The following is a 27254-nucleotide window of genomic DNA, read 5'->3' on the forward strand; positions in this document are numbered from 1 at the left end:
GTATGAACAAGGGTGGTGATCACATGGTACACTGCAGTTGACATTGGTAATCCTTTTCATTGATTGAGATTGTTCCTTTTATATTCTGTATATGTACAGTTGATTTCATTTAGAATTATTTATTGTATTTTGTATTGCTTATAGGAGTTATGAGACTGATCACTTCTCACTGGTCAAACTAGAGGGTGTCGTGACATCAGCATCTACCTATTGTTTTAATCTCATCAAATGCAAATGTTATGAAATAAAAGAATAAAGTGGAACCTTTTACCACATCATCACACAGCTATAATAGATATGAAGACAATCAATATAAAATGTTCGGTAACAGGAAATGACACACAATAAATCTAAATGTAAAGAAGCAATATTGGGGTGTTGGAGGGGAAAGTTATAATCACTTAAAAAACAAAAACAATATCACGTGACATGTAATTATTATATCATTGATTGCTGGTTATATTGGAGAGAAAAATTAGTCTGAAAGTATTGGACATGACCACATAAAGCAATTTTAACAAATAATTTTTCATTATGCTCTCCTTTTTATAACAATGTAAAACTTATACGGTACCAATTTTGATGCACCAGATGCGCATTTCGACAAATAATATCTCTCCAGTGATGCTCAACCGAAATGTTTGAAATCCGAAATAAATACAAAACACTGTTTTAATAAACCAATTTACTCACTACTGCAGTTTTGTTATTGATCTTAGCAGTGATTAACAACAGAATGAATATTTATGGTTGAAGATTGGTATTTGTTAATGATGCTTGTAGAAGTTTAAAACTTATTTACAACCATTATAAATAGGGGAATTCTCGAGTATCGAAACACTTTGCTATAAAGATCATCGAATATAAACAAAACCAATTCAGACAACCTAATGACATTGGAATATCCCTAATATGTTTATTTTATACGTCTTGTCAAATAGAAACATCAGAAAATAGAAAATTAAGAGCGTTCCAACAGTTACATTATTAATTAATTAGAATCAATGAGAATGAAAATTACATAGCTTGAATGAAATATTTTTTCAAGTCAAACGTTCAACGTTATTTAAGTGTGTTTAGATCGTTCTGCAATGCACTACATTTAAATAGATTTGAATGAAGTGGTTTTAGATGTGCATGCTTGAATTCGGAAATACGATAAATTGATTAGATGTCATGGTGGTGTTCCTCAATGACTAATTCACGGTAATGGGCTCTACTACAATGTCCCCTTGCATGGTATAATCATTATGGTAGTACCTCAAATCACAAAAAGCAATAATGGTACTCCATCTATAACAATTTGGAAATGCAGTGATGATTCTAAATATCAATAAATAACAATACTTAACAACATAGGAGATACAACCTGTTTCTGATGGAGCTCACTTTGGTATGTGATGCTGAAATAGCATTGTAGATGTCATTCTAAAATGTAAACACAACGATGAAGATATATTTTTCAAATAGCAAGCTTTGCATAGCAAAAATTATATAGGATCATATCATTATCTTTGCCTTTCATTGATATCATTTAATTTCAGTCTTCAATGTTTTGAGGATTGTCCTGTGATATATACCGTACAGGAGACAATTTGGGACATTATATAATTTAAAAGTAACAAAACCTTGAAATGCCTAGATGTACGTTTTCCTACAAAATGTTCACCTTTTCTTAGTGAAATATGAGTTATGGTGGTAATGTTATGAAAAGTTTGACAAATGAGAACATTCGTACAATATTCCCCATACATTTTGAATAATGGAATAATTGATATAAATGCACCATTTATAAGTCTACACATCTATACTGAGAGAGAATTGCACTGATCCCATGCTCAAGAATGATCAGCATTTAAACTGAAGCAGACTACTGACAACCCTAGTACGATGAAGTCATAGGGTTTCAACAATCCACTTTGAAATCTACTTTTCCCAAATGAAACGGGCGTTAGAATGATATAATTTTATAAATACGACTGGACATCACATGGAATGCCTTCTGGCGTGTTTCATACCAGTTTCTGAGACGCTATCACCATTAATATTTTGATTATCGATTATCCTGATTATCTCACTACGATAGATAGCTCATGGCGGTTACAGAACTGTGCAACTGCAGTGGAGATTGGTACAGAAATATTCAATTGGCCCAAGTGGAGATTCTTGATATCCCAGGAAGGGTGTAGATTGTATATTACTAGAATGTTATTTTAACAATCAGATTAATACTAGATACGCAGAAATAAGAATTACAGGGATAGGAGAACATGAACATATTTCGTAGTAACCATTAATGATACAATATTCACTCATGGTATAAAGTTGCAGTAGTGGTCAGGATCCTGGCCACTAATGATATGATTCTACCATTAGCGAACTACTCTATCGTTCACTGACGGCATACTTCAGAATGCATATAAAGCTAGCAAAACGCGTCGCTGTTCATGCCGTCGTGAATTTTCAAAACTGAAGTATATTTCTTTTAATTTACATGTTCCAGTAGACATCAACCAATCAGTATCGTCCTGGGCGTTCCTTCAAAATGGAAAAAGTAGTGCGCGAAAGGAATGATTCAAAGTTAATATTGAGATAGTGTATTCAAATATATAATTCCCTGAAGTAGTAATTGTTATTTCACGTAGTCACGTAAACTGAAGTCATGGTTTGGAATTGTTTTTATGCTTTGATGTATTTCAGCAATTAATACCCCGTCTGTTGTAAACATACACATGCACACGATAAATGTATCTGTGTTAACTTAAAGTTCATAACTGTTTAAAAAGTCGAGCGTTTGGATTTTACACTAAAGAATCTTTGGGGTTAATACATTGAGTTTATTCCAATTGTTTCTATGAAACAACAAAATCAGAGCGAAATTAATCAACCAGTCTAGAAAATGACACACTGCGTATCTCACATATTGTTTATTTAGAAAACGAAACGAAAATGAAGATAAATGATAAAAAAAACAATCCACAACCAGATATTCATTGCTAAAGTACATTTCAAAGCATAAAAAGATTTAATATATGAATTCAAAGTCAAATGATCGACATAGTCAGAACCAATGGATTTTCCCTCCAGTTCTCCACATTTTGTTGTAACATACGGAGAATAAAGAAAAACCGTGTGTTCCAACGAGGAGCGGCTGACTGCATCTGCTTTATCTTAGTCCCCTCTAAACGTCTGCAAAACGAGTCTCTTTATTTTTACTTTAGATAGAAACCAAAATAGCAGTTTCATTTAATATTCAATTCTTGGAAACATTATACTCATTTGCTTTTTCTTTGTGTCATCAAAGCACCCAGGGTATCATGATATACACAGGATTACATTGATGTCGATCAAATGTGATTATCTCTTTTATATGGTGGCAATTTTGCCATCATTTTTCAGTCGAGTTCTAAGATAATTATGTCGACTTGTCAGAAGACTTCGACCACCTGTTGAATGATAAAAATGTAACCGTAGAAATGTCCAAGATATTTGATCCATTTAGCAACATAATGATCTAACAAGTCGACATAATGATCTGACTAATGCTTTGCATAAGGGTTTGTCTGATGTTTGTGTCGACTTGTCAGGTGATTACGTCGACTTGTCAACTAATTATGTCGACATTTCAAATCATTATGCTAAGCTGTCAAATACGATGTCCCCAAATCACATTAGCATAATCCAATTAAAAGATAATTAGTATGGCGACATATATCTACAATTAAGAGACTTTGATTGAAGGTCGCATATATTTTTACACCAGCCCATCAGAAATACTGAAAATAGGTAAGATCTAATTCTGTCGAGTACAGCTTTTGAGCGATCAAACGTGAACTTAGAAGTGTAAAAATAATAATTTGTACTTGTTGGTTTTAAATATCAAATAAATAATGAATTTAAAGATGAAAATGTAGAATTTTTATGTCTTTTTTTCATATTTTTTTTAAATTCTGTTTTGAAATATTTAAGTTTAAACGAAACATCAAATCAATCTGTTCTTGGGTCGGACAGTAAAGTTTTGCTAATTGATACATTTTAGTTGAGCATCACTAAAGAAACATTATTTGTCGAAATACATAGTTGGTGCATCAAAACTGGTACCGCAATAGTTTTACATTATGGTCGATTACTCTGCTGGTGGACTGTTAGTCCCCGAGGGTCTCTACAGCCCAGTAGCTAAGTACTCCGTTACTAGCTTGAAAATACGGATGTATGTTTAATTGCCGTTATAAAAATTAGAAATTTATTTCAAAATTAAGGATTATCACCCTCATGTAGAGCTCTTATCCTTAGACGAATTTGACTCCACGTTTTAGCATTCTGTTTTCCCCTAAAATAGCTCTAGCAAGTTTATCGTTATTTTGGATTTCAAAAATTTTGGTTGAGCATCACTGAAGATACAGTATATGTCGAAAGGTGCATCTGGTGCATCAAAATTGGTATGGTAATAGTTTTAAATACAACATTGAACGATGTTTAGATTAATGTCAACATAAAAAAATCACATGGAAATTTGTTTGGAGAATATAAGATATAAATATGTGATATTGAAAATTACTTGTATATTCCAAAAAAGCCCACTTTTTAATTCATTTTTTTTTTTAGAGTTTACTAAAATTGTTCCAACATAAGACAGCAACGATTATGGTTAAATGAATGTTTATATACAAGATCTCTCTAATATTTAACTTTGAATTATTTTTACATACAAAGTTAGAATAATCGTTCGGTCCACTCCTTTGCTGTCTTTAATTAACCTCGTCTTGAAGTGCAGGATCAACTTCATACCTGCATCGTCCACACGATTTAGTATTTAGGTTGGATATATGGATTGAAGAGTTTTCTGAACTCTGTAATATCACTATATCAAACCTCAAAGTCCTCGATTTAATATATCAATATAGGTAATTAAGTAGCATTGCTTCTTCAAAGTGTGTATGTTTCTGATTGTGGGCATGTGGTGTGGCGCAACTAACTTCAAATGTCGAAGATTCTTGACAATCAAATGTGAAGAAAAAAAGCAAAAACAATGAAGCTAACAAATGGGTTTATATTGCCCAAACTTTAAAATCCTAGATTTTAAGGAGGGGGTCCTCCTTCACAACAAAGGCTCAATACATCAGTTCAGTCTAATATTCGTATCATTCCACACTGCTATTAAAACAGTGGATTGAAGGTAGTCACCCAATATATCTTACTTTGCATGTGAGGATATAAACTGATGTTATATGTAAAAAATGGTGTTTTAAAATAAAAAAAAATTCTACCAATTAGTATAATCGTAAAGATAATACTCTTTTTAAAAATTACACCAGCTTTTTGACCCATACGTTTGCCTCGTGTAGTTTTTATACCACTAGTATCCCGTGTCGTACAAAGATCCCGAAAATGTAAAAAATCACAAAAATAAGCCCATCTGGTCGAAAAAACGACACAGCCTTTTTTTTTGTTAAAGTCAATTTTTAAAAGATAAATTCTTACTGAACATACAACTATACAACCTGTCTTAAATCGTTACATGTCAAAATGTCGCAAACCTTACCTTAAAACTATTTTTATATGCAGTGAAAGCGGGGAATATATGCTTTACAAAAATATAAACAATATTGCATTAAACAGGATTTTTTTTTCTTTCGTTTTTTTGTTTAATGGCTTCACTTGCTTAATTGATTTTTACACAGTTAATAAATAGAAAAAAAAAAGATATATAGATCATATATCTTATGGCCATAGCTTCACAGATTTAGAGGAATTCCTTTTGCGTAGTCCTGTTTTTACGCATCACCGGTCGGTACGGTAGAGAAAGCGCCAACGAGTTGAAAAGTCGTACGTTTTAATGTTGTTGATTTGGGAAAGAAAGTGTAATAAAAATTTGCAAAATATATCTTTAATTTAAATTCTAATGTAGGAGAGTTTGATTCCCGACACTAAACTTACCCAATTAAAATATTTTGAAATTTTAAACTGATCATCATAGGTACTGCTATCAAATATAGAAGTACTTATAATGTTGAATGTATTTGCAAAAATAAATATTTTACATTGCATTGTCATGGATTCTGAGCGTATTTCCAAAGCAACGCATTACATATACGTCACTGCAGGACACCAACATTTGATGCAACGCATGTAAATTAACCATACGATAGTCTTACAAATGTTAGTCAGGAAGTTAAAGGTTTCAAATCTGCACCTCAAATTATGTAAGTAAGTTTCGGAAAAGGAATTTATATCACAGATTTTGAAAAACGTTCCAAAGGTTACACGTGAGTACAGGTACACTGTATATCGAAACAAAATGCATAAGAAATTACTTGCCATAATGACATTCCTATGAATATTTTTACCACATCCCTATCATCGAATACATGCGTGTGTTACACTTTTGGTGCTTAATGACAAATAATAGAATCTCCATTTGCCTCATTATAAATCATGTGAAGTATATGTGGCAGAAAAATAAAACGAAAGACAGTGTAAGCTACACCATATTCCTCCTTGTTTCACAGGCTTGGGATAAAAAAGATAACAATGTATTGAATTTAAAAATTACGGATTATCTCCCTCATGTATAGCTCTGATTCTCAGACGAATTTGGCTCTAGTCTTTGGCGCTCTGTTTTTCCTTTTCGTTATTACAAGTTTATTGTTATTTCGGATTTTCAAAATTTCGGCTTCAGCATGACTGAAGAGACATTATTTGTCGAAATGCACATCTGGTGCATAAAAAAATGGCACCGTGTAAGTTTGACATGTAAAAGAAACTGAATTTAGATCCAGGAATATTTAAGTCAAAATAATTATCTCTCCACTTAATTGAATCTTTAGAATAACTGATAATTTATAAAATCGTGTTTGACTTCCTACCTGATTCTAATATAGAACTATTACCGGCATGAGGCAGTGCTTTATTACAATGACCAGTAATAACAGCAATGGAGCTTGTAATTCGCTTGTCCAGGAACAGGTCCGAATGGATGTGTAAAGTGCACTTCGTTTATATTGGCGTAGTTCTGATCATCTGTATACACGATTTCTTCTCTCACGTGCATTCCCTTAATCCTTTGGCAGTGGTTAGTGTATCTCAACAGATAAAATGGCTTAGATGTTGGAAGTCGGATAAGTGTTGAGTATCGATCATCAAGTCTAAAATACAAAGTATGGTGCTCATGAAAAACCAAATTTAATCATTTGTTTGATTTTTAACGCCTGCTTCATTTTAAGGTCTACATGGTATAATACTATAGAAATGTACACACCGATCGATAAGTTGGCGTATGGCATTGTACGTCCTGTTGTAGCTAAAGGAAATTAAGCATTGGAACTCCAAAACAATAAACACTATATACTAATGGCGTTTAGGCTGGCTGGCTGGTTGTATATTGTTTGATATCACGTTCGAGAAATTTTCACTCATATGGAGACGTCACGAATATCGGTGAAGGGATGCCAAGTTTAGGTACATGTATATGATCTGCGCTTACAGATTTTCATCAGGGGGGAGGGTGTCTATATCGTGTTTATGTATTTGTATGAACCCTGCCGTAATCTTGCTTACATGTTCAATTTCTACATTAATTATGCAGATTGATGATAACTTTTTTTTTTAAATGTACCTGCAACAGTAGTCAATCTTTGTATCTCTGTTGAATTGTCCACTTTGGTAATTCCCCACCTGCTTTGTTTATATTGTACGAATCTTCGTCATCCCATAAAACATATCCGCTCTGGAAAGCTTGAATTTACATCATATATTTCAGTTATAGCAAATTAGGAATCCAAATGATATTCATTTGATATCGGAAAAGAAATGAATGAGGAAACCAGTTACCTGTATCAGTGAGAAGAAATAAAAATACCCTCATTCTACAGAAGCAGTGCCTGATATCTACCGAATACGTGCAATGTTTTTTTTTTTTTAATTGTAAGGAAAATGACATGTTCACTTACCTACATGAGGACATGTACTCCCATGCTTCAGAATAAAGTAGTTCCCACGTGGCCAATCACCTTCACGATTAACATCTTTTGGACCCTTGGTGCAATAAGATAAATTCATATTTCTTGGATGGGTTCCATTGATGCCTGGACAATATATATATATATATATATATATATATATATATATATATATATATATATATATATATATATGTGTATATATATATATATATATATATATATATATATATATATATATAAAGCACTAAATAATCACAACTAGGTACTGAAAACACTATTGCTAGGCGGTGGGTGCCGTACGTCGCTGCTTCGACCCCGGGCTGGGGCGGACATTTTCAGTACCTAGTTGTGATTATTTAGTGCTTTATATATTAATTAATACATTTTCACATGTATCGTTTAGATCCTAGGGGTAAACGTAAGGTTGGGGTTATAGTTCTGACGGTGTATAGTTCGGCTACGTTTTATTGATGACATTGAGATGAAGTGGGTTAACGGTCGTGAAAGCCTGGACGATTTTATCGAGATGGCAAACTCTTTCCATAATTCCATAATTCCATCAAGTTTACTGTGGAAATTTCCACCTCAAATAACACGTTTCTGGATACCACAACCACATTTAGAAACGGGGAAATTGAGTTTAATCTCCACACCAAAACCCACTGACCCTTACTTATACCTTATGCCATCTAGTTGTCATCTACCCCACACTTTCAAAGGTGTACCTAAGGGTTTGGCTACGCGAATCCGCCGCATCTGCTCCACTCCTACTATTTTCCAAGAACAAGGAGCAATCCTCAAAACTCATCTCACTAACAGAGGATATGATCCTTGCAAGGTACAATCCGCAATTGATGATATATCACTACAGGACCGACAGTCCCTCCTCCAGTATAAAGAAAAACCTCAGAATGACAGGGTTCCATTGGTCACTACGTATCATCCCGCCCTCAAGAACATCAACGGTATTCTGAAGAAACACCTGCCCATTCTGCATGCCAACAAACGAATGATTGGTGTTTTTAAGGAACCACCGATGGCATCCTTCAGGCGTCCCAGAAACCTGAAGGACATGATGGTAAGGACCAAACTGGATAACCCTTTACCCAATGGAGGTTTCAAAATATGCTCAGACCTCAGATGTCAATTGTGCAAATATAGCTCAGACACTGAGGGCTTTAGCAGTCCTGTCACGAGTCGCAGTTATAAAATATTGGGAAACTTTTCCTGCAAAACCAATAACTGCATCTATCTCATCAGTTGCGATGTCTGCCAGAAGCAGTACATAGGAGAAACAACAGACTTTCGCAGACGGGTCAACAGCCACCGGTCCTCCATCAGAACCAAAAAAGATTTGCCAGTAGCAACACATTTCAATGGCAATAACCACCGATGGGAGGACATGGCAGTAGTGGTTATTGAGCATGACCCTAGTTGGTCAGATACCGAAAGAAAGCAGAAGGAAAAATTCTGGATGCACAGGTTGAAGTCATTTGAACCGCATGGTATCAACAAACCTACTGACTTCACCAGGATGAATACGGGCTAAACCCTTACTAGATTTTAAGCTTCATCTAGACCTACTCGTCTGATCATGTCCCTAACAGTGGTAATATGACCATTTTTGAACACATTTTTTTTCTTTTCAATTCTGTTTACAATCAGTCCATCTTTTTTAAAAAAAAATTTGAACTTCATAACCGATTGCTTACATGTAAAACCCATTTATCAGTTTTCGTGATTCTATGTTTTGCTTACATATCTACCCTAGACATGATCAGTACGGGGATGTCTGATGTTGATTCAATTTCCCGGGCTGCCTATTTTTTGTTTTTGTTTGGAGTTGGTCCATTTTCTTAACTTATTCAAACTTGTTGTTTACATTATCTTCTCGCAAACTTTGTTCATCTCTTACTTCGTTTACATAGCCTATTTTTATTTATTTATTTATTATTTATTTATTTTTTTGTATTTGTTACTTACTATTATCTTTTATAAATTATACATGGTTAAAATAGAATCTCCCAGGGTATGAGTTAGCTTTACTATTTGTCAACGTAATTGGGTTAGCTCGTTCCATTTGAGATTAATTAAGTTTATTGTTTTCCTTTTCGGACATTTTGGATCAGCTTTTTGGACGAATAAGGCATGTCCTAATTCGCTCCACTTTTAACATTGATTGGCAAGCCTGAAGACCAAAAACATGTAGTCTGCGTTGTAAATACCTTTGTAGATTAGTGTAGTTGTAGTGCTAGATGTATTTATATGTAGTTTTTGTTATTATGCTCTGTTGATATTGACCACATTATGTAATTGTTTTCGTTTGTCCTGAAGAAGGGACGGGTCGTCCCGAAAATTTGACAATCTCGTTGTTCGTGTCTTTGGTCATTTTAGTGCTTTGTATAATTTTTTTGTATTTGACCTTGTATCCATGTTGTGGATCCGACACTTTGAGGTATCGGGTGTTGTTGGAACTTTAGTGCTTATATATATATATACATATATATATATATATATATATATATATATATATATATATATATATATATATATGTTTGCATATGGAACGCTTTAACTGCCTTTTGATGTTCTTTGGTTATTTGGTGATGTGTATAGATCATTATGCCATGTGCACTAATCATTATGCCATGTGTACTAAGCATTATGTCATGTGCATTTATCGTTATGGCATGCGCTTCTCTCATTATCCAATGTGCATTCATCATTATATCAGATCTTAGCAATGCGTTTGCTGGAGCTCGAGTGTTGAAATAAAGCATAAAACTTATGTAATACTTCCTGGTCAGCCAAACTGGGAATTTGTGTGGATCCGTGTTCTTCTGACGGTGTATATTTCGTGTATAAATGGTTTACATTTCGTTTTACGACACAGAAAAATTGAAGGGAGGGGGGCATATCGGATAACTCTTCGCAGTTTCTCTTTGTGTCGTAAATCAAAATTTTAATAAATAATTCTAAAAGATGTCACAATGGCAGTGTACTATTTGGACGACTCAATTTTAAGTGATTCGAAACACACAATATCTAGAAGAAAAAATATATATGGTGATTGAGTATCTAAGATCCTCAGGCCGCCAAGAGGCATGGTCGACAACAGCATCATTTACATATTTTTGACTTGTCTGAAAACTTTCAAGATCAAATCAGCATTTGTTTTAATTCGTCATCATTCAGCTGCACTCTAAAATAATCTGATAAAAAGAAAAGATTCGAAATACACCCCGATTCTAATTGTACGAACTATTTTGTTTGATCCGACATTCCAAGTCCGACAGTGTACAACTTAACATGGCTAAATGTTTGCACCCTTTTTTTTCTTTGGGAATTATTAAATAATAGCGTTTTGCTAATTTACAAATTATTAACAACGGAAGTTGCTTCCTATGCATCCCGGGGAGGCTCTGGAATACAAAGTAGATACTCTATATGGAAATATAAGGATTGTGTCAATGAAATACGTTAAAAATATCTAAGTATGAAGCAGATGTGAAGATTTCTATAGTGGCTGATTACACAATGTAGTCTGAATTGAAATATTGCAAGTGATTATCAGTAATAAACATGATTTTGATGCACGAAATGAGATTTGTTTTCTTTAAGTGGTTAAACAAATTCAGAAAGTCATTAAAATATAAAATTGGCAGTGATTGAAAAGCTATAAATTTGACAATGGACAGAATTGCACACACTATCACTACCAGGAGCGTATCTTGCTATACACTTCCGATATATTTTTTCCCACTGTATTCGAGAAAAAACACCTTATATCCATTCAAGTGTAGCTGGTGCAACGTGAAGATAATGAACACTCATCAATCTCATAACTCCTACAAGGAGTACAAAAATTGTTGGACAAACATGGACCCCTGAATCTGCCAAAGTTGGGGTCAGATACCTACTCATAATACGCATCCCTGTTGATCGGTCAGATCCGCCATGAGCCCTCTGTCTGGATCAGGCAAACGGAGTTATTCGAAATCAGGAGCAGTGTGTCAAGAATGGTCTTACAATCGGTATTATTATAACGACGATATAAGTTTCGAAATGCTGACTTTAGGCGAGACTGTCGAAACCCCCATAACACTACAAATGAAAGCATCTAAGATATTATTCAGAGATCGTGTGACTATTTACCAAAGAAGTCATGCTGCTTTTCTACTCGGTTTTGGTTACCGATATCGTTTTCATTATCTTGGTATCTCCATCACTCCAGCCACCCCGAGGGACATCCGGACTTTGGCTTGATTAAAGTATATGTTCCCTTTGGCCATTTCACTGGATAGAAATGTATAATCATAAATGTGTCATTCATGTGTTACAAATTGTATCAGATAAAAAAGGTGATATCACATGCTTACTTAGCCTTAGAAAATATACGATATCACATTAGTTAAGTGCCAAACACTTAGCATTTCAAATTGAGAATCATGGGTCATTTGCATATGACCTGAAAACGGAGATTCTGTGTTGGAATTAGTATGGATCAACATGTGATTAACATGAATAGATCTTCTTCTATCAAATAAGTAATATTGAAAGGATTAGACACATTATTGACGAAACAAACTGCAAAACACTAATGCATACTTTGGTGACATCAAGACTCGAATATGCCAATGGATTGCTACTTTGCTTACTACACAGGACAACAGACAAAATCCAACGTGTACAGAACACAGCAGCAAGGATAATAACTCGTACTAAAAAACATGATCATATTACACCTGTACTATATAACCTGCACTGACTCCCGGATCAGTACCGCATAAAATACAAAGTGCTTGTACACATATACAAAGCAGTCAACAAAATTGGACCAACCTACCTTAGTGAGATTACTGCCCCGTATTGCCCTTCACGAAATTTACGTTCAGGAAATGGGATGCTTCTAAATGTTTCCCAAATACGAACACAGACACATGGAAACATGACTACTCCTCTCCAAATCTGTGGAATGTTTAACCACTCGGATAACACCAAGCTAAATCTCTGGGTATTTTTAAGCGACACCTAAAGACTCACTTTTTACAATATTGCTTTAATATCTAGCTAAAAGATCAGTCTGGGTCATTTACAATACTGTTTTAAGGAGGACTATCAGTGAATTACAATCATCTGCATGCACTATCATTTTTGTTTATAACATTGTTGCTTTTACTTTGAATTGTATGCATTTTATGTAAAGCACTTTCAGGATTTTTAGTTGATTAGGACGCTATATAAGTCTTAATATTGTTCTTTATTGTTGGGACAATAACGACCTTCCCACTGCTACGACCCTTAGTGCTAAGAATATGTGTAAATCCGTGATACTTCACCTACAACTAGTGATGCCTCAATATGAGTGAAATATTATCGACGGGACGTAGAAAACAAACAGCTAATACAGGCAATTAAATAAATCACAATTCCCTGTACATGATTATACCATGGTGTACATACTGTATATGATTATACCATGCTGTATATACTGTACATGATTATACCATGCTGTATACACTGTTCATGATTATACCATGCTGTATATACCGTACATGATTATGCCATGCTGTATATACTGTTCATGATTATATCATGCTGTATATACTGTTCATGATTATACCATGCTGTATATACTGTTCATGATTATATCATGCTCTATATACTGTTCATGATTATACCACCCTGTATATACTGTTCATGATTATACCATGCTGTATAAACTGTTCACAATTATACCATGCTGTATATATTGTTCATGGTTATACCATGCTGTATATACTGTTCATGATTATATCATACTGTATATACTGTTCATGATTATATGATGCTGTATATACTGTTCATGATTATACCACGCTGTATATACTGTACATGGGTATACCATGGTGTATATACTGTTCATGAGTATACCATGCTGTGTATATTGTTCATGGTTATACCATGCTGTATATACTGTTCATGATTATACCATGTTGTATATACTGTACATGATTATACAATGCTGTATATACTGTTCATGATTACACCATACTGTATATACTGTCCATGATTATACCATGCTGTGTATACTGTTCATGGTTATACCATGCTGTATATACTGTCCATGATTATATCATACTGTATATACTGTTCATGATTATATGATGCTGTATATACTGTTCATGATTATACCACGCTGTATATACTGTACATGGGTATACCATGGTGTATATACTGTTCATGAGTATACCATGCTGTGTATATTGTTCATGGTTATACCATGCTGTATATACTGTTCATGATTATACCATGTTGTATATACTGTACATGATTATACAATGCTGTATATACTGTTCATGATTACACCATACTGTATATACTGTCAATGATTATACCATGCTGTGTATACTGTTCATGGTTATATCATGTTGATTATACTGTCCATGATTATACCATGTTGTATCTACTGTACAGGATTATACCATGCTGTATATAATGTTCTTGATTATACCATGCTGTATATATTGTTTATGGTTATACCATGCTGTATATACTGTTCATGGTTATACCATGCTGTATATACTGTTCATGGTGACACCATTCTGTATATAATGTTCATGGTTACACCATTCTGTATATACTGTTCATGATTATACCATGTTGTGTATATTGTTCATGGTTATACCATGCTGTATATGTTGTTCATGATTATATCATGCTGTATATACTGTTCATGATTATATCATGCTGTATATACTGTTCATGATTATACCATGCGGTGTATACTGTACATGATTATACAATGCTGTATATACTGTTCATGATTACACCATGCTGTATATACTGTTCAAGATTACACCATGCTGTATATACTTTCCATGATTATACCATGCTGTATATGATGTTCATGGTTATATCATGCTGTATATACTGTTCATGATTATGCCATGTTGTATATACTGTTCATGGTTACACCATTCTGTATATACTGTTCATGATTATACCATGTTGTGTATATTGTTCATGGTTATGCCATGCTGTATATATTGTTCATGATTATATCATGCTGTATATATTGTTCATGATTATACCATGCTGTGTATACTGTACATGATTATATTATGCTGTATATACTGTTCATGATTATACCATGCTGTATATACTGTTAATGATTATACCATTCTGTATATACTGTACATGATTATACCATGCTTTATATAATGTTAATGATTATACCATGCTGTATATATTGTTCATGGTTATACCATGCTGTACATACTGTTCATGATTATACCATGCTGTATACACTGTTCATTAGTATACCATGCTGCATATACTGTTCATGATTTTACCATGCTGTATATACTATAGATGAATATATAATGCTGTATATACTGTACATGATCATACCATGCTGTATATACTGTTGATGATTATACCACGCTATATATACTGATCATGATTATACCATGCGGTATATAATGTTCATGATTATACCATGCTGTATATATTATTCATGGTTATACCATGCTGTATATACTGTTTGTAATTATAGCATGCTGTATATACTGTACATGATTATACCATGCTGTATATACTGTTCATGATTATAACATGCTGTATATACTGTACATGGTTATACCATGCTGTATATAATGTTCATGATTATATCATGCTGTATATACTGTTCATGATTATACCATGCTGTATATAACGTTCATGATTATATCACTCTATATATATACTGTACATGATTATACCATGCTGTATATAATGTTCATGATTATGCCATGCTGTATATACTGTTCATGGCTATATCATGCTGTATATACTGTTCATGGTTATATCATGCTGTATATACTGTTCATGGCTATAGTATGCTGTATATACTGTACAGAATTATACAATGTTGTATATAATGTACATGATTATACCATGCTGTATATACTGTACTTTTGATTTTTTTTCCAGGTTAATGTTTACACCACGAATTGCCATTAATTGCACGCGGTACAATAACTTCTATTAAAGTTACGTACTTAATTAATATTCATAACCTTAAGATCACCTCATATCAAGCTCATTAATAAAGTGGTTAGAATTTCTCCATATGCCAGTGCGGATTGTCTAAAGCTCCTTATCTTTTAACCGTCTCAAAAACGCCATAAATAGTGGAGAATGAGTGTCGTGTTTCTTGGTGTTTTAATTCAGCTATGACATGTTTCTCTGTCCATATCAACTGTTTCCGTTTTCGAGCCAATGTCAAAACAATGAACTATGAATAGCATAACAGACGACTTGAAATCCCCACTAACCAAGATCGATGAACCCGTACGTCTTTACTTTCGTTTTTGTGATACAATCGAGATTTTCTTTATCATATCCATTATATTATGCCCCGTTTCAGTACCTCGATGTTTGGTTAGGACCTTCATTGATTATCGGAAACAGACCAATCTAATCAATATCATTGCATACATATTTTTATTATAGCGTGAGCCTGTATGGGCGAAAGAATCTATAGACCTATATACACCTCAGCAAAGCGCGAATGTGTCGGTTAAATCCTACAATCGTAAACGTAAAAACTGAAGAATAATTATATCATCAATTATTTCTGCCAAAACAAAAACTATAATTCCGAATAGAAATTAAATGAAGTTGTATTGTTTCACGGAAATTGGAATATGATGCGGAAAATTGTATAATGGTACTTCTAGAATACTGACATTTCATGATATATATTAGTATCAAAATGTTATTTTAGTATATCAACTTGAAATAGGTATAGATCATAACCTCAAGTGTATGAGAAGATAGATAAGTTCCTGTAGATGCCATCAACAGGCGGCAATACTATCAATTATATTATGTCTCCGCATCAAATGTTTCCTTTCTATTTTTGATATGGATAAATTCTTTTCATCTTCGGTGTTTATACATAGAACATGCATAATGTGTCGTTATTGTACAAAATCGAAATCAAATTAGTTATTATGCCCTATGCAATTTACATCAGAGATATTATCAATATTTTCGGGTTTTGTGTGAAGCATGATCACATGGTGCTGAATATATGACATTTATTCATGTAAATATTTTTGACAAGAAGCCTTACAAATAATGTCATGATTGTCTATGTATATATAATGGTGTAGATTAAGGAAGATAGTTCCTAGGTTTCTGAACACAATTGCGTATGGATTTACTGGTTCACTACTGATTCCACTGGTGGAAACAGAGTATACACCTATCATTTAATTTTACATGTTACACGCCTTTTCATTGGTTGAAAGATTAGTGGAATATCGTATCTAACAAAAAAAAAAAAATGGCCGGAACTACTTTCTATTGGAATGTAGGAGATTCCTCTGGATGCTTCGTATTTATATATAGATTAGGGAATCCTGAAAAGAAAAAAAAAACTTAAATATTCTAACGATCTATATAAATGCATTAAACAAAAAACAAACAAATATCAAATATAAATATTAATTAATTATGCAAATTGAAAAATGCATGGTTATTTGAGTATAACAACACATGTCTCCTTCTGCAATTCCGGGCTGAGAGTTAAATGTATTCAAACGGGGATGACAATAGTTCAGTTTGCACCTTGCGACAACTTTTTTCATGTCACGAACCCAAATACCAGATACACCGCACATTGTCTCAGTGATACTGCAATATCGCAGCCCTTACCGATTATGGTTTCGAACTCTGGCATGATATGTTTATGAGTGGGTCCCGAAACGAGGCTTCCGTACGATGTTACAACATCTGTGACACCTTAGAAATTCACTGATAAAACTCGTAAAACCCTAAGTAACACTCAACTGTCCAGCTGGAAGCCGTGGCAACCTCAGGAGAACCCTACCTGGTATCTCACATCATGATTATGCACGTGTCCCAGGCTTTCCGTTAATACCGACATCGAACTTTGCACTTAATTCCAGTTCCCCTCAACAAAATGTTAGCAATTTTCTCTCAACAGGACTTATCTCTAAGTCATCCTTTCAACATTGCATTCTTCAGTCCAAAAGAAACCCGTTTGCTCAACAGTAAACAACAGTTAGTGGAAGTCGCCATTAGGCTTAACGGATTTAGTTGTTGGTTTTTTTTGTGAAGTTGTGTATTCACAAAGACTACGCCCATCTCAAAATGACATAGAATGCCTAAAATACCTTCACCTTTGAAGATATGTAAAATGGTCACCGTTAGAATAATTTGTATGAATGCAACATTTGTAACTCTGTAAGTCTATACCGAAAAGGAATTACACCAATTCCATGTTCGAGAGCTATTGATTTTTAAACTAAAACAAACTTCTGATTGATTGATTTATTGATTGAATATTGTTTATTTCCCGGTGGAAAATATTTCACTCATTTAATTTGTAAATACAACATGACATCAGCTCAAATGCTGTCTGGCTTGTTTCATACCGATTTCTGAACTGATATCTACCAACTGGTTTTGAGTTCGGATTACTCCGTTTACCTCATCAAGGTAGAGGGCTTATAACAGAACTGCTAAATTGCAGTGGAAATATTCATTTGGTCCAAGTTGAGACCCTAGATATCCATAGAGGTATGCATATGATGTATTGGTAGAATGTTATTTTAGCTATCATCATAACAATGCTGAATACACAGGAATGAGAATTTCAAGGACCATAGAACATAAACATACTTAAATTGATATAATCACTAGTATATGATGCATGTATCAATGTATTTTAATTTGTTTCAAAGTCTCATTTCATGGGTTTTTCTCTTTAGATCACAACTTCTGCCTCGCAAAAATGCATAGGCTAAATCTCTTTCATCCAGCCCCAACATACTGCACAGTACAAGTAGCCTTTAATAAAACAATTGTGAATCAGTCATTTTCTAAGATTATCTCGTAAAATATCTATCTGTACAATCACATCAATTTACCAAGATCTGATGACAGTAAAAATAGCAAGATACATACATTAGAATTGTAGTGCGAAATTAGTGTTGGTATCCTTTCAAATGATATTATACAAAAAAGTCAGAGATAGTTGTATGTTATCAAAACATTCTTTGTCTTGCGACTACCCTTTAGGACGAATTTTGGTATTTTGCACGATTTTCTGGCGGATTTACTCTTAAGGCTACAATTTAGACAATGAAGTGACCGGGTCAGCGGGGCCACCTGTTTTTAATAAACACAAGGTTGATGACTGACCCTAATGATCTTGGACTGTCAAATGGTCATCCTTATATGTCTGTGTCATAAGCCTACCGCGATGTCGATGTCGATATGACGTAGTAGTCTTGGTTCTGAAGTGATTCACTTGTCAACTCCCCTACAAAAAAACCCAAAGAATGCTAAGCAAGGGTCACGTTAAAGAAACCAACCTTGTACCTAGAAGCACAAGCCTTGTTTAAAACGTAATTGTGACCCTTGAATCCAGATTCGGAGAACTTCGTTTGACACCATCTAACAACTTAGCGACTATAAATGACATGGTGACTTCACTGAATCTGTATAACAAACCTAATGTATTTGTCCTAATGGATTATGGTACTTGAAGTTTGGCTGTTAAATGCACTATGTGGTCCAAAGGTGCCGGTGGTTTTAATTGTAAGCTAAACAAATACAACATATCTGAAATAGTTAAAACTTTCAGCCGCTGCTTTATATGTTTGCCATGAACTTTCTGTCATTGAAGCTGTCAAGATCCTTTTCGTCCCAAATGAAACGTGAAAATAACGAAAAGGGGTCGATCTCATAACTCTTATAAGCAATACCAAATAGATAGTCGGGCAAACACGGACTCTTGGACACACCAGAGGTGGGATAAGGTGCCTAGGAGGAGTAAGCATCCCTTGTGGACCGGTCATGCGCCAAAGTGCGATGGTCTGACACGCCAAAGTGCAATGGTGTGACACGCCGAAATACATTGGTTTGTAAACGACATAGTGATTTGGTACAGACCATCGAACTTTGGCGTGACCATCGCACTTTGGAGCGACCATCACACTTTAGAGTCTTATATATATATATAATATTGATATATATCCGACCATACAAGGAAAGTTTATTAAAATTGTTGTATAGGGAAATGATTGTTGAATTGTGCATGAGTGTTATTAGATCAATTTCTTTCTCAATGAACATGTGACCCATGATCAAATTGTTTAAATATAGAAGGCAAAACTAATCAGAGCTATAACTGAGAGGTATAACTCATTGCAATGAAATGAGTATTTGGATCGCGGTGTTTGCTTGTACACTATTACCATTGACTGTGGCAGACAATTCAACATGGTAAGTCCTATCTCTCTTGTTTTCTTTCTTTATCTCCCTAATTTTACATTACTTGAAATATTTTTTTTTATCCCTTTTATAGTTTGAAAGACAGCTGCAAGATATGGGATACAAAAATGGAGAAATGTACAGGTAAGTCTAACAAAACTGTTCACATAAATCAGATTTAATTATTTTGCTATTCATGAACATGTGACTTTGTATTAAATCTAAATGAAGAAGTTTACATTAACCAATAATCATATTATCAAACATATAAATGTCTTCTACTTAGAGTGCAATGTAGGTTTTCAAGGTGAATGTTGTCAGCTTCCATGTCGATATCCTAACTACGGAGATCGGTGTCAATCGTGGTGCAACTGTGAAATAACAAACTGCAGTTCTGTAACTGGGTGTGACGGTATGTAGCTAAAAGATTTAGATGTAATCGAGCGTTCATTTACTATTGCAAATTGATGACTTATCTAAAACACAACGATATTAACATATCTGGAATTGATAGTTGTTTTTAAGCCATTAATGCTCTTCCAAATATGTATATGCAAGGTGAAGATAACGAACAGTGATCAATTTCATAACTCCTACAAGCAACACAAAAGAGACAGCTGGGCAAACACGGATCCCCGGAGAAGCCAGAGGCGGGACGAGGTGCCCAGGAGGAGCAAGCATCCCCCGTCGACCGGCCACACCCGCCGTGAGCCCCACATCCCGATCAGGCAAACGAAGCCATCCGCAGCCAAAACCAGTGTTCCAAGAACGGCTCAACAATCAACACGAAACACGTCAGACAGAATCTGACCCAATGCAAGGCTGTACTGACGAACTAGATCGTTATAACGACCATAGGATTTGCGAAATGCTGACTTCAATCGATACTGTTCAAACTCCTGTACCATCAACTTGTTTATCAGTAGCTTACCTCGATTTAAAAAACTGACTATACGCAGAACAAGCTATTGCATACCGAATCAGTTGAGATATATAAACACCATATGCAGGTGATAATGGAATATTGCTACATAAATGTGGGAAGTTGACGATGGAGAAGCTGAAATCATCCCGTTTGTCATACAGTTGAGTTGTCAGTTTGCCGTCAATGTCTACTTACAATATATATTTCTTTTAGATGGGTCTCCAACAGTTTCTGTAGGTTTTCCAAACACTCCAAAGACTTCGTTGTCTGCGTTTTCAATCTATACGACTTCAACAGGTACATAAATTGCAGTGTTTTATGATAGAAAGTTTGGTGGAGTATGTATATTGTAAAATTGCTGAATATGCCTAATGATCACAGTCTACATTATAATATGAATTTTGGGTAGCTTGTCCACATCGGTACATTGGGTCTGACTGTAGATTCCCTTGTCGGTATTCAGGCCATGACGTCCACTATCAGCTAGAGTGTGGTTGTGCAAAGGACCTTTGTCATCACGTGCACGGATGCAAAAGTGAGAGACATTGAATGATTTACATTGATGTAATATAATGGCATGGATGTGTAAACCTCGACTTTCAAAAAATTGTATGGTATAGTATTGTCGAAAGAGCATTTCATTTTAAAAACAACTTTACGTCATTAACAAAACGAAACAACATTGATCTAGTTCGTCAGTACAACCTCGTATTGGGTCAAATGCTGTCTGACGTGTTTCATACCGATTGTTAAGCCGTTCTTGGCACACTGATTTTGACTGCGGATAACACTGTTTACCTGATCAGGATATAGGGCTCACGGCGGGTGTGACCGGTCAACAGGGGATGTTAATCCTCCTAGGCACCTGATCCTACCTCTGGTGTATCCAGGGGTCCGTGTTTGCCTCACTATCTATTTTGTATTGCTTATAGGAGTTATGCGATTGATCACTGTTCGTTATATTCACCTTGCATTGAAGATAGCGTTTCGATTCACATAAGTTGATTTATATACGTGATGCATTTACAAAACTTCCGTGGTATGTAAAATGCCAAAAACAGAATAGTACGAGTTTATTGAAAGGGTGAAAACCAATTAAGCAGTGAAATTCAAATTACATAACATTTTTTTTCAATAGCATACAGATACTGCAGTGTCAGTGAACATCACAGAAAAGAGGCGCTGTTGTACACTACCATAACCCTAGGTGTGGTTGCAGTCATTCAATTTACAGCTTATATTTATGTTTCGTTTTTCTACAAAGTTGATGTTCTAATGGTAACGAATGGTTAGTAAAATATAGTGTTATTGGCAATGTTTTGTTTTAATGAAATTTAAGAGTTTGGTTTTGTATTTAACAAATGTTACCTAATTATAAACTTAATTTCTAAAGTTTGTTCCTGATTGAATTTGTTTTGGAATTTAAGGAAAAGAAATAATTCTTATTTGTTTTATAGGATATAAAGTAAGTTAGGGAAGTTTACGCATTATATACTGCGAAGCGGTTGGTGAAATTGCGTAAGGTGCCCTAACTTACATTACATCGTATAAAAAAAATGAAAATTACTATCATTCATTATGATTTCATTTAGGAAATCACCTTTGACATTATTTACTTAATATTTCTACAGAAAATATTAATGTTATATGACGCGGACCGATATTGCCGTAGCACCATAATGCAAACTGAACAGCCAAACGTATTGTGACGTCATTCTTTATGAAATCATATAGCAGGACTAAATGACACATTTGTTTATACGATATCAAGAATGTTGATAGTCAAATGAACCAATCACATTGCGCGTAAAAAGTAAAATTAAATCATTTGAATTCACATCTTATTATGTCAGCATTTTGTCAATCTAATCGACCCTGTAGCTTTAACTATCAGCATCTATATACACTATATTCAGACGTTCCTGGTTTTTTTTAAAACAATATATTAAATATCATGATTTGAGTTTCATCCAGTTGTATATGTATACATTATCCTGGATTTAGTTTCTCTATCGTCAAATATCTGGGAATAACAATTGATAAGTTTTTAAAATGTCATCTCATAGTGTATGATATTTTTTCCATGGTCAAATCCAGACTTCAGTTTCATTATAGAAATGGAAAGTGGTTGAATAAAGGGTCAAGGTTAACATTACGTTCTGCACTTATTCTGTGCTACTTTGACCATTGCTCTTCTGCATGGTTTGAACGCTTATCTAAATCATTGAAGAATAAGCTACAAGTTCTTTAAAACAAAACAATAATATTCATTTTAAATCTGAACCCCAGAACTAGTATAAATTGTGATAATTTAGACTCAATAAACACACTCTATGCAGCAGATCGTATTAAACAATTAAGACTCGACCATGTCTTTGAAATCAACCATGGTCTTGCACCAAATTATTTACATGAGAAATTTGACAGAAATGATAATGCTACTAGGGGAGCCTCTAATTTTAATTATCATGTTTTTAGGGTTAGGACCTACAATCGTTCATTTTTTTTATTATCATGCCATTTTAACCTGGAATTTTTCTTCCTTTAGGAGTAAAAAATATAGCTAACAGAGCTAGTTTTAAATCTGCTGTCAAGTTGCATCTTGCAGAAGAAGCTCGTAAAAGGGAAGAAAGCATTTATATATATTGTTTTTTTATGCTGTATAGTGATTCATTTTTAAAAATATTTTGTATCAATATATAATCAAACAATGCACATAGTGTTACTTAATTTGAGCTAGGAAAATCATCTAATGCTCTATCTAATTTTTGCCTATTCTGTCTTAGTCATACATAATCCATAATTAACTTATAACATCTTAAGACGCCATTGGAAATAAGGAAGATTTATAAATTGCTTTCATGGGTTATTCTAGGCAAATATTTATTTAAAGTATATAATATATATTGTCTGTGATAAGACCTGGTCCTTTGATAAGCATGTATTTTTGACAATGATGTTGTTGGTGGTTATAGCTGTGATAATATCTGGAGTGCTAATGTGTACATATGATAGGAATGTGCCAAAATTAATTTGTGATCCTAATTGACATTATTAATGTATTTTACATCGTATATGATTGAGATTTCTAATTTATCTGATGCTTTACCTGAATAAACTTAATAATACTCAAACGTTACAGAGGTACACTATATGCCAACTCACGACGGTTTCTATATATATATACAAATCAAGTCAATGCGAAGTTTATGGAATCGGTATAATAGTTGCTGTAATCTATGTTCAAGCAGTTGTAACTTAATTTGAAGTCTGAATCAAATATTTACAAATTACTGTTTTCCTTAGAAAAACTGGCAGACATACATCGAATTTTAACATATATAATAATATAATTCATGAGATTGTCCAACATATAAGATCTTTGCAATGTATATTTATGAATATCAATTCTAAGAAATCGTGAAAAAGCACATTGGTGTAAACTTTGAGAGAGTTAATCCTGGCGCTTTTCTTTTTCACTGCTCTTTGGTTTTATAAATAGAACTCCAGTTGACGAACACTTCCTATATCTAATTAGTTAAATGATATGATATGAATTTTGTATTAACACAAATTATTGATTTAGGAAACTAGTTTACTCGGTCTATCAACTTTGTTATTTGTATTGGCAGTGGCATATTGTTGGAAATCCCCATTTATTAATGACAATTGTAGAAGTTGAAATCTTGCAAATGTAGGCTACCATTGGGTCAAATCCTGTCTGGTATGTTCATACCGATTGTAAAGTCATTTTTGACACACCAAATTTGACTATATGTTACTATGTTTACCTAAGCAAGATATAAGGTCCAAGGCGGCCGGATGTGACCGGTTGACTGGCGCTGTTTCTCCTAGGAGGCACCTGGTCCCACCTTTGGTATATCCAGGTTCCCCTGTTTGCCTAATTCTATATTTTGTACTTCTTAGAAGGAGTTATTTTGTATTTATTATTGAGAGTTATAGGATCGTTCACTCTTCGTTATCTTCAACTTTTATTTACAGCCCCCTAGAATAGAGAGATTCTCGAATATCAAAAATAAGATTTCGACAACCAAACCAAGAATGATATTGGTGTCACCATTATTTTCGGGTTTAGTTTGTTTTGAAGTATTTGCTCGTGTTGACCCTCATTTCCATTTTTAAATGAGGTGTTTCAAGTTGATGGTCACGTGGTCATGGTTGATTTGTTTTAAAGACTAGTTGCTATATGAAGGAATGCTCCGTCTTACTTGGGGAGCGCACGTTTTTCCTCTGTCCACCGTTGTTCCGTAGTAGTGATATGAAGACTGAATCTCCAGTCTGACCTGGCGGAACAGGTGGTATATATTTGGAGCCGAGTGGTCGACACGTGGTACTTGTATGGACAAGGATGGTGATCGCATGGTACACTGCAGTTGACATTGGCAATCTCTTTTCATTGATTGATATTGTTCCTTTTATATTCTGTATATGTACAGTTGATTTCATATAGAATTATTTATTCTATTTTGTATTGCTTATAGGAGTTATGAGACTGATCACTTCTCACTGGTCAAGCTAGAGGGCGTCGTGACATTGGCATCTACCTATTGTTTTTAATCTCATCAAATGCAAATGTTATGAAATAAAAGAATAAAGTGGAACCTTTTACCACATCATCACACAGCTATAAGATATATAAAGACAATCAATATAAAATGTTCGGTAACAGGAAATGACACACACTAAATCTAAATGTAAAGAAGTAATATTGGGATGTTGGAAGGGAAACTTATAATCTCTTAGAAAACAAAAACAATATCGCGTGGCATGTAATTATTATATCATTGGTTGCTGGCTATATTGGAGAGGAAAATTAGTCTGAAAGTTTTGAACATGACCACATAAAGCAATTTCAACGAATAATTTTTCATTGTGCCCTCCTTTTTATAACAATACAAAAGATTGTTTTAATACCCCAATTTACTGAATAGCGCAGCTTTGTTATTGATCTTAGCAGTGATTAACAACAGAATGCATATTTCTGATTGAAGATTGGTATTTGTTAATGATGCTTGTAGAAGTTTAAAACTTATTTACAACCACTATAAATAGGGAAATTCTGGAGTATCGAAACACTATACTATAGAGATCATCGAATATAAACAAAACCAATTCAGAAAACCTAATGACATTTGAATATCCCTAATATGTTTACTTTATAAGTCTTGTCAAATAGAAACATCAGAAAATAGAAAAGTAAGAGCGTTCCAACAGTTACATTATTAATTAATTAGAATCAATGAGAATGAAAATTATATTGGTTGAATGAAATATTTTTTCAAGTCAAACGTTCAACGTTATTTAAGTGTGTTTAGATCGTTCTGCGAATGCACTACATCTAAATACATTTGAATGAAGTCGTTTTAGATGTGCATGCCTGAATTCGGAAATACGATAAATTGATTAGATGTCATGGTGGTGTTCCTCAATGACTAATTCACGGTAATGGGCTCTACTACAATGTCCCCTTGCATGGTATAATCATTATGGTAGTACCTCAAATCACAAAAAGCAATAGTGGTACACCATCTATAACAATTTGGAAATGCAGTGATGATTCTAAATAGCAATAAACAATAAATAACAATACTTAACAACATAGGCGATACAACCCGTTTCTGATGGAGCTCACTTTGGTATGTGATGCTGAAATAGCATTATATATGTCATTCTAAAATGTAAACACAGCGATAAAGATATATTTTTCAAATAGCAAGCTTTGCATAGCAAAACTTATATAGGATCATATCATTATCTTTGCCTTTCATTGATATCATTTAATTTCAATCTTCAATGTTTTTGGGATTGTCCTGTGATATATACCGTACAGGTGACAACTTGGGACATTATATAATTTAAAAGTAACAAAACCTTGAAATGCCTAGATGTACGTTTTCCTACAAAATGTTCACCTTTTCTTAGTGAAATATGGGTTATGGTGGTAATATTATGAAAAGTTTGACAAGTTAGAACATTCGTACATTTTGAATAATGGAATAATTGATATAAATGCAACATTTATAAGTCTATACATCTATACTGAGAGAGAATTACACTGATCCCATGCTCAAGAATGA

The 27254-nt window shown here is 34.0% G+C and overlaps 1 protein-coding gene and 1 pseudogene across 1 annotated transcript; one reads left to right on the forward strand and one right to left on the reverse strand.

Moving 5' to 3' along the window:
• Positions 1 to 6910: 6910 nt before the first annotated feature.
• LOC125674272 (uncharacterized) lies at positions 6911 to 8058 on the reverse strand (annotated as a pseudogene).
• Positions 8059 to 15910: 7852 nt separating this feature from the next.
• LOC130052559 (multiple epidermal growth factor-like domains protein 6) lies at positions 15911 to 25775 on the forward strand. The gene is made up of 6 exons (XM_056157770.1): positions 15911 to 20243; positions 20326 to 20375; positions 20518 to 20643; positions 21370 to 21453; positions 21566 to 21691; positions 22295 to 25775. Exons 1-6 carry the CDS (start codon positions 20176 to 20178, stop codon positions 22447 to 22449), a joined length of 609 nt encoding a protein of 202 aa, XP_056013745.1. The 5' UTR covers positions 15911 to 20175; the 3' UTR covers positions 22450 to 25775.
• Positions 25776 to 27254: the final 1479 nt, after the last annotated feature.

Source organism: Ostrea edulis, chromosome 3 (genome assembly GCF_947568905.1).
Source record: "Ostrea edulis chromosome 3, xbOstEdul1.1, whole genome shotgun sequence".
Lineage (NCBI taxonomy): Eukaryota > Metazoa > Mollusca > Bivalvia > Ostreida > Ostreidae > Ostrea > Ostrea edulis.